This window comes from Megascapheus bottae, chromosome 3 (genome assembly GCF_031878675.1).
Source record: "Megascapheus bottae isolate mThoBot1 chromosome 3, mThoBot2.hap1, whole genome shotgun sequence".
NCBI lineage: Eukaryota > Metazoa > Chordata > Mammalia > Rodentia > Geomyidae > Megascapheus > Megascapheus bottae.
In genome coordinates this window covers 70351647-70364731 of record NC_143511.1, presented here as the reverse complement: position 1 = coordinate 70364731, position 13085 = coordinate 70351647, and the positions used below count along the sequence as shown (strand labels likewise).

At 39.0% G+C, this 13085-nt stretch overlaps 1 protein-coding gene across 3 annotated transcripts in view; it reads left to right on the top strand.

The window, feature by feature from the left end:
* The window catches only part of Ctnnal1 (catenin alpha like 1), a 54443-nt gene that overhangs the window by 28856 nt on the left and 12502 nt on the right, over positions 1–13085 (top strand). For all 3 annotated transcript variants that reach the window (XM_090330396.1, XM_090330395.1, XM_090330397.1), the window contains exons 8-11: positions 364–450; positions 4220–4378; positions 6161–6253; positions 7743–7893. In XM_090330396.1, the coding sequence (XP_090186522.1) occupies positions 364–450; positions 4220–4378; positions 6161–6253; positions 7743–7893 (490 nt within the window). The remainder of the gene's footprint in view (positions 1–363; positions 451–4219; positions 4379–6160; positions 6254–7742; positions 7894–13085) is intronic.

Below are 13085 nucleotides of genomic sequence, written 5' to 3'. Positions count from 1 at the left end.
GATGAGACATGGGGAGGTTAGAGAAAGGGAAAGAGAGTAGGAAAGGGGGAGAGAGGGGTGTTAAAGGAAGGAAGGAAGGAAGGAAGGAAGGAAGGAAGGAGGGAAGGAAGGAAAAGGAGAGAGAAAGAAGCTGGGAATGGTGGCTCACACCTGTAATCCTAGCTACTCAGGAGGCTGCGATCTGTGGATGGCAGTTTAAAGCCAGCCCAGGCACTAAAGACCATGAGACATTTATCTCCAGTTAGCCACCCAAAAACTGGATAGTTCAAGGGGTTTATTATAATTTATAGTTTGAGTAAAATTAGAATAACATTGAAAAGATAAGTTAACCCTAAATATATATTGCTTAAAAATTTTTTTTAGCAAAGCAAGAAAACAAAAAGCATTGCTGAAGAACTGGAACTCAGTATTTTGAAAATAAATCACAGTCTCAATGAACTTAAGAAAGAAGTAAGTATAATATGAAATTAGCCTCATATAATTTTGATTTCTTTTTCTTTTTGCCAGTCCTGGGGATGGAACTCAGGGCCTGAGCACTGTCCTTGGGTTTTCTCAAGGCTAGAGCTCTACCACATGAACCTCAGCACCACTTCCAGCTTTTTTCTATGTATGTGGTACTGAGGAATCAAACCCGGGTCTTCATACATGCTAGGCAAGCACTCTACCACTAGGCCAAACTCCTAGCCCCCAATTCTTTTGTATGAAGTGCAGGTATATTAGCATGTCCCTGTGCCTAGAAAATGGTTCATTTGAAGCTATGAAATTTAGTTGCTGAATCCTCAAAGCTTGTAATTCCCCCTCCCCTTTCTCTCTCTCTCTCTCCCTCTCCTTTCTCTCTATATCATTTTTATTCGTAACAGCTAATACCTGGAAGCAATTTAAGTTTCTACCAAGAGGGAAATTGATAAATTCTACCAAATACTACTTAGTAAAAAGGGACGATATTAATGTATTTGCCAATATGGATGAATCCCTAAAAAACATTAAACTGAAAGAAAAGCCAGCCACAAAAGTATGTGCATATACATTTATTTATTTATTTAACATCCATTTAGAAAAATTCTAGACAAGCCAAAATTCAAATTTAATGTCACAGATCTTATTGGTGGCTTCCAGGGAGAAGAAACACGTGGATTTTTACTTTAGAGAGGTCATGGAAGTTTTGGGGAATAATGGAAAAGTTCAAAATATTGATTATGAGCCTGATACCATAGAGGCTCATACCTGTCATTCCAGCCAGCTATTTGAGAGGCTGAGATTGGAAAGATTGTGGTTATGGCCAATCCATACAGACAAGTTTGAGAGACTCTTAATCCTTATCTGAGTGCAATGGTTTGTGCTCGTCATCTCAAGACATATGGGAGGGTAAGATTAGGAGGATCACAGTTGTAGGTCAGTGCTGCTTCTCTCTGTGGAGGTAGAGTTCCATAGACACACACAGGAAATGGTTGTGTATATCACTAATCCATGCAAGTATGGGAAGCCTAAAGTAGGCAGAGTATCGTTGGTTGAACTGTGTGCCAAATAAGAAGGGAGACCTTATCAAAAATTAGCTAGTGAGAGGCTGGACCTGTTGCTTAGTGGTAGAGCTCCAGGTCCAGCAAGCACACTCCAGAAATTGAAATTCTTGTTGGGATTTATTTACATACAACTGGTGGACTCTTTTTTTTTTTTTTTGGCCAGTTCTGGGGCTTGTACCCAGAGCCTGAGCACTGTCCTTGGGCTTTCTCTACCACTTGAGCCAAAGCACCACTTCCAGCCTTTTCTATGTATGTGGTGCCGAGGAATCGAACTCGGGTTTCCATGCATGGTAGGCAAGCATTTTACCACTAGGCTAAACTCCTGGCCCCTGGACTCTTCTTGTAAGTAGTGTTTTAGAACACATCCTGCTCATGTGTGTGTATATTGTATCCTGTTTACTGTCTGTTAACAGTGAGGCCGTCGTAGTAGAGCCCATGTGGTCTGAAAAAACTAAAATATTTGGGGTTTTTACCCTTTTAGAGGAAATGTGCACCAATCTCCTCTTTCAGTCATAAAACACAATCTTATTACAGAAATCAGAATGTTTACTACAAATACATTCATCAGTATGTCTCACCTCATTCAGGGGTAGGACTTGACTGCTTTCTGCTCTTTAGCCCCACCTAGAGGTTTTGGGATGATACTGTCTCTTTCTTTATAACCCAGCTCCTCTTGGATGATATAACTGCTATTACTTATTTTTGCCAGGTTGTAACACAGGAAGAAGAAAGAAATTTGGGGTGGGGGAGGGGAAGAAGTTCTTGGTGACTAGTGCCCTTATAAAATGGCTTTGAGCTCAATAGTTATCTAAGACTTTCTTTCTCACAGATGCGTTAGTGTGTTTGTCAGAGGTTTGCGTGCATCTTTGGGCCCCAATAATAACACTGCCATGTCATATTGCTCCCTCCACCTTGGGAGGGGGCGGTTCCTGAAAAGTTCCCATCGGTTCTTCAGACAGATTCTTACAAAAACTTCTCTCTCATGTCTCTAATGATTCTTTGATGTTTGTGAAATGTGTCAGGACTCAACAGAATGAAAGGTCTGACTATTTCTTTTATATATTACATACTTTGTAATCTGTTTCACATCTTCACTTGGAGCTGACACTTCTGTCAACCTCAAGTTAAACCTCAAGTTTTAAACATCCTGTTAGACATAAAACATGGATTTCTCTGCTCTCAAGACAACCCTACCCATTTTACTTCAGCCTATTCAATTTTTTACTAAACTTGTTGAAATCCTGTTGACCCAATGACTTCCACAAGCTTCATTTTTCTTGGCTCCTACATGGGTATAACCACATCACCCTTGAAGAATTTTTGAAAGGATTAAGGGAGATGATGTATGTAAAGCTGCTGTCAGGACATTGTGCAGAGCAGGAATAGTCATGTTCCCTGCTTCCCTCTTCATTGTTAACAAGTTGTCCCAGAATCATTTGAAGAGTTGCATGACCTTGGCAGTTCACTCAGTCCCTGTAGACCTGTAACACAGCATACAATAAAGAGTTGACTGATGGTAGATATTCTCTAAGGGCCTGCTGGTTAAACAAAATCTTTTAAAATTCTTATATGGTATTTAGTTTCTGAAGGAAAGTGAATTTCAGTGCATTTGTTTCTGTCTGTCATAATTCCCACTTATTTGCATGAATGTAGTCAACCTTTTTGTTAATTTTGTAGAAAGTCCTGTAATTTGAGTTGACATTGGATTGCTGTCAGGAAAAAAAATAAATTGCTTCATTTAAATAGGCTTAAGTCACATTTTTTTCTTAATATATTTTTGTTCTGAAAGCATTCCTTTTCTGGATAACTGTTACATCATAAGATAAATAAATACAACAAAAGATTTAGAAATTAATAACCCCCAAAGATATCCAATGAAGTGAATGCTTAAATCTACTCCTCCTAATGTGAAATAAAGCTCTAGAAACCCTTTTAACTGTTGTTTCTACTGAGTAACTATAGAAAGACTGCAATCCCCTGAGGCCACAGTTTAGAACCAACCTGTTGTATATATCTATCTTCTAGTACAGTGTGTGCCATGGTATAGATATTTAGTATCTTCTTAGTGAACACTCAGTTGACCAAATCTCATAGTGATACTGCCCCTTAACATTTTTGTGCAAGGCTAGTGCTCATCTAGTTGAGCCATATCTCCACTTCCAGCTTTTTGGTAGTTAATTGGCGATAAGAGTTGCACAAATTTTTCTGCCAGGCTGACTTTGAATCATGACCTTCAGATCGCAGCCTCTTGCGTAGTTAGGATTATAGATAGGAGCCACCTATGTCAGCTAAAAACTTCTTAATGATCGCATATGTCTATTTGACTTTCCTCTTAGTGATCTGAATATTGTACTCTTCATACTGTTCCAGTCTTCACACAATTTAAGAGTAGCAGAAACATTTTTAACTAAGAGAGAAGCTATGTGGGAAAGAGATGACCAGGTTATCTATACACTGCAGTATTGCTGGTTCCCGAGGATTCAGAGAGGAATAGACATCACCCTGACCTTGGGAAGACAGGTGTGCTTTACAGTGCCACACAGCTTTAACCAGGGAGAAGGTTATAGCTGATCAAGCGGGGTTGCTTTGAGCTTTCCATTTTATAGCTCTTCCTACAGCTTTTCAGGTGCCTGGTCACAAAATCTTATTGTTTTCTGTCTTTTATTACCCCTTACCCTCCCAACTTCCCAAATCTGCAGCTTCACAGTACAGCAATACAGCTGGCAGTAGATATATTAAAATACCATGCCGATCACATGGTCTTAAAAGCATTAAAACTTACTGGAGTAGAAGGAAATTTAGAAGCTTTGGCTGAATATGCGAGTAAACTCTCTGAACAGAAAGAACAGCTCATTGAGGTAAGTAATAGGTTTGCTTGCTAAATAAATTGCAGTTTACAATAAAGTAGGAAAATTACAGTTTTTAATTAATGTTATCTGAACATTTTCTCTCTCCTTTGATACCTTAAAGGGACAGTGTATGTTTTAACCTAGTCTGGGCTCCAAAACACAACTCTAAAACAATGTTAAAACCCACCAATGCATTCCTTAATCTTTATCCTCATAGAAAGATTAGAATTTGAGTAGAACAATAGAGGTATATTGTATAAGTTTGTCTCTGCCAGAATCTGTTCAGACAGAAAAGGTACTCAAATTAGAATAATTTGAAGAAGGTTTAATAAGTGAATGGGTCACAACTACATAGAGAGAATGTAGGAAAACATAAAATAACATGCAGTAATTGAAGCTAATGATAACATAGCTGTATCCAGATTAACAGAGGAATGAAGACCTGGAAGTCTGTTTGAGAAATTTCTTGAGAGGTTGTGGATTGGAGAAAGGGCACACAGAGAGCACAAGGTGACCCTATAAGAAAGGAACAAGGAGTAAAGGCAGCTTCTTGCCTCACCTCTCCTCTCGCCTTGACCTTTCCTCTGAGGTCAAATTTCAACAGAGTTTGGCCTCACCTTTTTGTGTTACATAAGACACAGGTCAGTCTCCCAGGTCAAAAAATGTTTTCTGAGAAGGGAGGAGAGTGGATAAGGAAGAAAGGAAAGAGCTTCAACTGTCACTTTCATTATAAATTCAGTTTGGCTTATTGATGTTCTGAGTTTGCTCCCTAATGAAAATGCTGGATAGCTTCTTATTTTGAGCACTAACCTCAAGTCATGTGCATGTATGAGTTACCCCCTAGCCAACACATGTACACATGTATACTCAGCCTTTAGATCATTAGGACTAGCTTCTTGTCCTTTACTTGTTACAGAGCGGCTTAGAAAGTTTGAAGAACATCCTTTCAGTGACTGTAGGTATATTTCTGTTAAAAACCTTTTATATTGCTACATGTATAAGCCAAATATTATGACTGTAGGGAATCTTGCTAATTTTAGGAATCCAGTAGAAAGTCGCTTGTAACAGTAAAACAAGATTTTTAAATGTTTCTATATTCCGCCTCAAGGTTTTCAATAGGTTTTCTATTTATCCCAATATTTCTAGCCCACTGTTAACTCTAAGAATAGAAGTGTGTTTAACTAATCATAATAAGTATTACTTTTTGATAAAAATGTTGTATAAGTTACTATAACTCAGAGTTTAGCTGTCAGATACTGGTAGCTTTTCTGAGCCAGATTTCTTCATACAGACTTCATGTACACTACTAATCCTCCTGGCCTAGTGCTGGTGGCTCAGGCCTGTAATCCTAGCTACTCAGGATATTGAGATCTGAGGATCGCAGTTTGAAGCCAGTCCAGGCAGGAAACTCCGTGAAGCTCTTTCCTCAAATAAACTACTCAAAAAAGCCAGAAGGGGCATTGTGGTTCAAGTGGTAGAGTGCTTGCCTTGAGCAAAAGAAGCTTAGGCCTATAATTTAAGCCTCAGGACCTCCCCTCCCCCCCAAAATTCCTTCTGGTGTTAACTTTCTATAGCCACATGTGATCAAATAGGAAATAAAGCAATATACTATACTTTTCTTTCTGATTTTGTCATACGAATCTTTTGTGACCAATATAATATAATAATCATGTAGTATACAATTTTATTTTACTGCATTTTATTTGTAGAAAGTAATTTTATTTTAAATTACAAAGTGATACTATATCCTCTGAAGATGGGAGTGCAAACTCTAAAGGTGCTCTTTTGCAGACCTGTCGGTTGTTAAGACATGTATCTGGGACAGAACCTCTTGTAATAACATGTATACATGCAGAAGAGACATTTCAAGTGACTGGCCAACAGGTATGACAATAGCGGATTTATTCCTCTGTATTATTTCTTTTTTTTTTTTTTTTTGCCAGTCCTGGGCTTGAGCTCAGGGCCTGAGCACTGTCCTTGGGTTTTCTCAAGGCTAGAGCTCTACCACTTGAGCCTCAGCACCACATCCGGCTTTTTTCTATGTATGTGGTACCGAGGAATCGAACCCGTGTCTTCATGCATGCTAGGCAAGCACTTTAACCACTAGGCCAAACTCCCGGCCCTCTGTATTATTTCTTATTTGATAGTCATCACAAGTAACAAAGGAAGAAGTTATAAAGGGTTCTACATAACTGGAAACCAAATCTACTGAGAAGAGAAAATAATAGTATTTTTGTTAGTAATATGCTGGCACATGACTGACATTCCCTGGCATTATCTGGCTTTCTCCCAGACTAGGGATTGATCCATCTAGAACATCTTACATTTGTATCTGTTTGAAACAAAGCTCTTTAAAATGAAAATTATAGTGTGTTTGAAAGTAAGATATCAATATATAATAAGCCATAAAATATTCACATATTGCTAACCTAATAATTCCTAAGGACAGAAGAATATTTTTAAAATAAAATAATATTGTAACATTTCTTTAAATTAGGCAACTAGACTTATAGGTATTGAAAATGTTCTAAAATGTTAATTAAAACAAACAGTATACAGATCTGTAGATACTAGAATTGCTCCTGTACAGGGTGATTATGTGATTTTATGTGATTATATGAAAATATACAGAAATAAAATTCTGCTTCCTAAGCCGAGTGAGGTGGCTCACTCCTATAATCCTGGCTAGTCAGGAGGCTGAGATCGGAGGATCTCAGTTCAAAGCCAGTCCATGAGACTCTTATCTCCAGTTAACCACCAGAAAACTGGAAGTGGCGCTGTGGCTCCAGGGATAGGGTGGTAGCCTTGAGCTGAAGAGCTCAGGGACAGCACCCAGGCCCAGAGTTCAAGCCCCAAGACCAAAAAAAAAAAAAAAGCTACCCAGGAGGGTGCGATCTGAGGATCACAGTTCAAAGCTAGCCTAGGCACTAAAGTCTCAGAGACTCATTTCCAAATAGCCACTAGAAAATCAGCAGGCCCAGGGTAGGGTGGTAGCCTTGAGTTGAAGAGCTCAGGGGCAGGGCCTGGGCCCAGAGTTCAAGCCCCACAACTGACAAATATATATATACATATATATATATATACATATATATATATATTCTCAAAAGCCTTTAAAATTGATGTCCTGTTTAATACTGGCTCTATCAAATATTATAATTTATGGGAAAAAAATGAAGAACAGGTTGTCCTTTCTTTTTTAGAGCTTAAGTTCTAAAGTGCATCCCTCAGTCCCAACATGGAACTTCACTGTAGAAATTACTTCATGATTGTTATTTTTTGAGTTGAATGCAACACTGCAGACTTAAGTTTTGTCTTCAGTGGGATTCTGAGGGCAGAGATACTAAAATTCATACCCATATGTGTTGTGTTTTAGATAATTTCTGCTGCTGAAACATTGACATTGCATCCATCTAGCAAAATTGCTAAGGAAAACCTAGATGTATTTTGTGAAGCCTGGGAATCTCAAATTAATGACATGTCAACACTGCTGAGAGAGATCAAGGATGTGTTTGAAGGAAGACGAGGTAAGAAACTGTCTACCCATACTTTTTATTTACTTATTTATTTTTAATGGGTCCTGGGGCTTGAACTAGGCCTTGGCCCTGTCCCTGAGCTCTTCAGCTCAAGGCTACTACCCTACCCTTGAGCCAAGCCCCACTTCCCATTTTCTAGCAGTTAATTGGAGATAAGAGTCTCAGGTCCTTTTGTGCACAGGCTGGCTTTGAACCTTGATCCTCAGATTTCTGCCTTCTAAGTAGCTAGGATTACAGACATGAGCCACTTACTTATATAGTATATATAATTATTCGATTGTTAGTGTTAAGCCTCAGATATGAAATGAATTACCTTGTTCTATAGCCTACTTGAGTTATTTTTAGAATAAAGTATCTTCTGTAGAAAAATAAGAAAATATAGTATTTTAGCATCTATATGAGATTTGTTGTATGACACTATAGTAAATTTCTCTGAATTCGTATTTTAGTTTTTTTGGTTGAAACTAAATCACTTTTTTCTTCTGAATTAAAAAAAATTCTGCTGAATTGAAAAGATTTCTTACAATATGGAAATTCTCTATTTGCTTGTTCTAAATTCATAATGAAATGAGTGTAGTTGTTTGATTTTTGAATTGCTTTCCATCTACTCGGATGGAATCTCTTTCCTCGATGACTACATAAACTTGGACTGTTGCCTGTGGTGGTAAGTTCATTGGTAATCCTACAATACAAAGTGCAGAATAGTACCACAGAGCATAGACAAATGCACCATTTTTTTTTTTGCCAGTCGTGGGCCTTGAACTCAGGACTTGGGTACTGTCCTTGGGCTCTTGGGCTTTCTCAAGGTTAGAGCTGTACCACTTGAGCCACAGCACCATTTCTGGCTTTTTTTCTATGTATGTGGTACCGAGGAATTGAACCCTGGTCTTTGTGCATGCTAGGCAAGTGCTGTACTACTAGGCTAAACTCCTGGCCCCCAAATGCACCATTTTTACCTTTTATCTTAATATAAAGGAGTTTTGTTTATTTCCCATTATGTTATGTGTCCTGTTATTTATGTTTATATATTTAATACTTTTTTCTGTTTGTATCAAAGCATGACAAAAAATAAAGTGGCATTTAAAGTCATACCATCAAGTTATATACTTATTATTTTACTGAATATGAATTTTTAAATATTTCATTTTTAATACCCATTTAAGATAAATGTTAATTTGCTGAAAACTTAGGGAATACTAGACTTTAGCTATAACATAATCTGTAAAGTATAACACATGTTTACTATGCAAAATCTTTACATTTAAGAACTATGTGAGCCACATGCTTGTGGCTCATGCCTGTTTTCCTACTACTCAGGAGGCTGAAATCTGAGGATTGTGGTTTGAAGCCAGCTTGGGGCAGAAAAGTCTGTGAGACTATTATCTTCAATGTACTATTTAGCAAAAGCCAGAAGGGGCACTGTGGCTCAAGTGACAGAGCATTAGCCTTGAGCAAAAGAAGCTCTGGGATAGTGCCCAGGCCCTGAGTTCTCACCCCAGGGCTGGTACAAAAACAAACAAGCAAACAACAACTATGTGATAGCTACTCTAAATATCAGTATATCGTTTTAATACTTTCAGCTGGTATTTACATGTATTTTTTTTTTCCAGTCCTGGGGCTTGAACTCAGGGCCTAGGCACTGGCCTCGGGCTTTCTCAAGGCTAATGCTCTACCACTTGAACCACAGCATCACTTCTTGCTTTTTGTGGGTATGTGGTAACCAAGGAATGAAGCCTAGGGCTTCATGCATACTAAGCAAGCACTCTACTACTAGGCCAAACTCCCGGCCCCATATGGATTTTTATATGGGGCAGGTTTCATATTTTAAAAGCTAAGGTATGATCCACATTTAAGGAAGAATGGTCACGTTGCTGAAGGGACTGTTAGAAAATAAAAAGAAGTGACTTGAGAAGTCAAAGCACCTGCCACGGTCCAGCTGTTTCTCTTACTCATGTTGGGCCAGGCTTCTTGTCCTATGCCTCAGTGTCTATGGCTCAGTCATGAAAGCCTCAAGCTAGGTGGTCTCTAAGGCTGTGTTTACTTCTTTGTGAATACTACCTGAAGTGGGGGTATTTTGGAGTGCTGAGCATGAAGGTACCCCCCCCCCATCTTCCTAGCATCTCTGTAAAAGCCAGAGGAAATTTTCTTCGGAAGTTTCTGTCATATCACTTCCAATCCTGGATAAGTTTCTGGTTTTGCTCATTAAAAATGGTACGTGTTTGAGTTCTGATCACTTGTATTCCTCTTGTGTCAGTGAGTTTATCAATATCTGAGCAGGAAATGGTTCTGAGTTCCTCTGTTCTAGTCCTGCAACCAAGTGCCTAAGGTAGTTTTCTCATTGTGTCTGATCTTCACTGTTTCTAAGCCAGGTCTTTTTTGCCACCATTTTAGTCTTTTGATTTCTATGAACAAAAGATTTAGGAGAGTTTTCTTTTTCCCCCTCAGTTTGTTAGTCCTGAGTCAAGTTCTGAGCACCATTTAAAATAGCAAATAGAAGTTGATAACTTGAGGAATTGTCTTTTTATAAATTCTAATTTCTTTCTACCAAAAAACAAACGTAAGTGGTGTTGTGGCTCAAGTGGTAGAGCTCTAGCCTTGAGCACAGAGAGGCTTAGGGACAGAGCCCAAGCCCCAAGTTCAAGCCCCAGAACTGACAAACAATCCAAAATAAGTAAATACATAAACAAAACAAAACAGAGACCAGGAATTTGGCCTAGTGGTAAAGTACTCGCCTACATGCATGAAGCCCTGGGTTCTTCAATTCCTCTGTACCACATGCATAGAAAAAAGCAGGAAGTAGTTCTGTGGCTCCAGTGGTGGAGCTCTAGCCTTGAGAAAACCCAGGGACAGTGCCCAGGCCCTGAATTCAAGCCCCAGGACCAGCAAAAAGAAAAACAACAAAACAAATAAACTCAATTTACATTTCTCCCCGAGGAATTGCTTCCTCTTTTGAATCTGAGTGATAGTCTCAGTCGGAAGAACAGAACTAGCTAGAAGTTGAAAACCAGCTTCTGAAGTAAGACCACCTGGATTTCCATACTGTCTCTGCCACTCACTAAATTATCACTCTGTGCTTCAAATTTTTGTATGTAGAAATGAGATAACTGAGATATAAGTAAGTACTTCAAGCAGTGGGTTGAAGATTAAAAAGTTCATTTATAATATGTTCTGAACAAGTGTTAACTTCTTTTCTCATTGTGACTGCCAGTACATTGCAGTAAAGACAGATTATGAAAAGGTGTCCAGTTTCTCCCTTAATCCCAGTCCTGTCCACTTTCTGATACCCAGCTCTCTGTCTCCTTTCCCCAGGGTTGAGGCTTTAGGTATAGCCATCATAGATCTCTCACCCTGTGCCCTGTAGAAGAGAGTACATTTGATCTCTATGCACATGAAGCTTTGCCCTTCTCTAAAAATTTCTTTTACTACACATCTACTGCAACATTTATTCCTTTTTTTTTCTTTTTAGATTCATTTTTTTTCCTACCAAGGTTAGCCTTTTTGCAAAATTGGCAAGGTAGAGTCAGCAAAAAATATAAACCTCAGACCACTAGTATCTATGTGGGTAAAATTATCAATGTGATCTGTCAGCAAAGTCTACAACGATACAAATAACAGTGGATGCCAGTGGAGTTTCCTGTGTTTACTTTGATAAATACTAGATGTGCATGTTATCACATTTAAGGCTCTTAGTAACCCTGCCTGACAGGTAGTATTTCCATATTTCATTGGAGATAAAAGTCTCACAGACTTGGCTGGCTTTGAACTGCGATCCTCAGTTCTCAGCCACCTGAGTAGCTACAATTACAGGTGTGAGCCACTGGTGCCCAGTTTGTTTAAAGAATTAAATAAGCTAAGGCTGGGAGTTTGGCCTAGTGGTAGAGTGCTTGTCAAGAATGCATGAAGACCAGGGTTCGGTTCCTCAGTACCACCTACACAGAAAAAGCCAGAAGTGGGCCAGGAGTTTGGCTTAGTGGTAGAATACTTACCTAGCATGCACAAAGACCTGGGTTCAGTTCCTCTGTACCACATACTTAGAAAAAGAGACAGAAGTGGTGCTGTGGCTCAAGTGTTAGAGCTCTAACTTGCAAAAACCCAAGGACAACGCTCAGGCCTTGAGCCTAAGCCCAAGACTGGCAAAAAAGAAAGAAAGAAAGAAGGAAGGAAAGAAAGAAAGAAGGAAAGAAAGAAAGAACGAAAGGAAGGAAGGAAGGAAGGAAGGAAGGAAGAAAGAAAGAAAGAAAGAAAGAAAGAGCCAGAAGTGGTGCGGTGGCTCAAGTGGTAGCCTTGAGAATGTCCAAGGCAGTGCTCAGACCCTGAGTTCAAGCCCCAGGACTGGCAAAAAAAAAAAAAAAAGAATTTAATAAGCTAGTGTCCTACAGTGAGTGAGTAACAGAGCTGGGATGGTATCTTATTGAATCTGAATGATGCCAAAGATGAAATTCTATCAACTAAAATTTACTCAAGCCGTTAAACTCCAACCCGTCCCTAAATCAGTCTAAGGAGAATGAACTAATTCTGTGAAAAAAATGCTCACAATTATAGCTAGCTCTGAGTCTTCTCTGCCTCCCTCCCAGGCCATTCTAGAAATGACAAGGAGATCCTAATCTAGGCAGTTTAGAAAGTTTGGAGCAAGAACAAGTGACTGAGAACCAAGAAACTATTCTCGTTTTAGTTTGTGGCTCATTAGCTGAGGTTGGGGCTGGCTAAATTATAGAAGAGATAACAGGGTAAAAAAGTCTATTAAGGGCCGGGAGTTTAGCCTAGTGGTTGAGTGCTTGCCTAGCATTCACAAAGAACCGGGTTTGATTCCTCGGTACCACATACATAGAAAAAAGCCAGAAGTGGTGCTGAGGCTCAAGTGGTAGAGCTCTAGCCTTGAGAAAGTCCAAGGACAGTGCTCAGGCCCTGAACTCAAGCCCAGGACTGGCAAAAAAAAAAAAGTCTATTAATATTGGAGGCTTGTGCATATCATCTGGCCTTTGAGTATTTTCTTTGTGTACACAAGATAACTTGTCAAAGTACTTACAATGTAGTACAATGTTATTTTATTTTTTATACTTTTTTTTTTTGTCAGTCCTGGGTTTGAGCTCAGAGCCTGAGCACTGTCCTTGTACTTTCTCAAGGCTAGAGTCTACTATTTGAGCCTCAGCACCATTTTTGGCTTTTTTCTATGTATGTGGTAC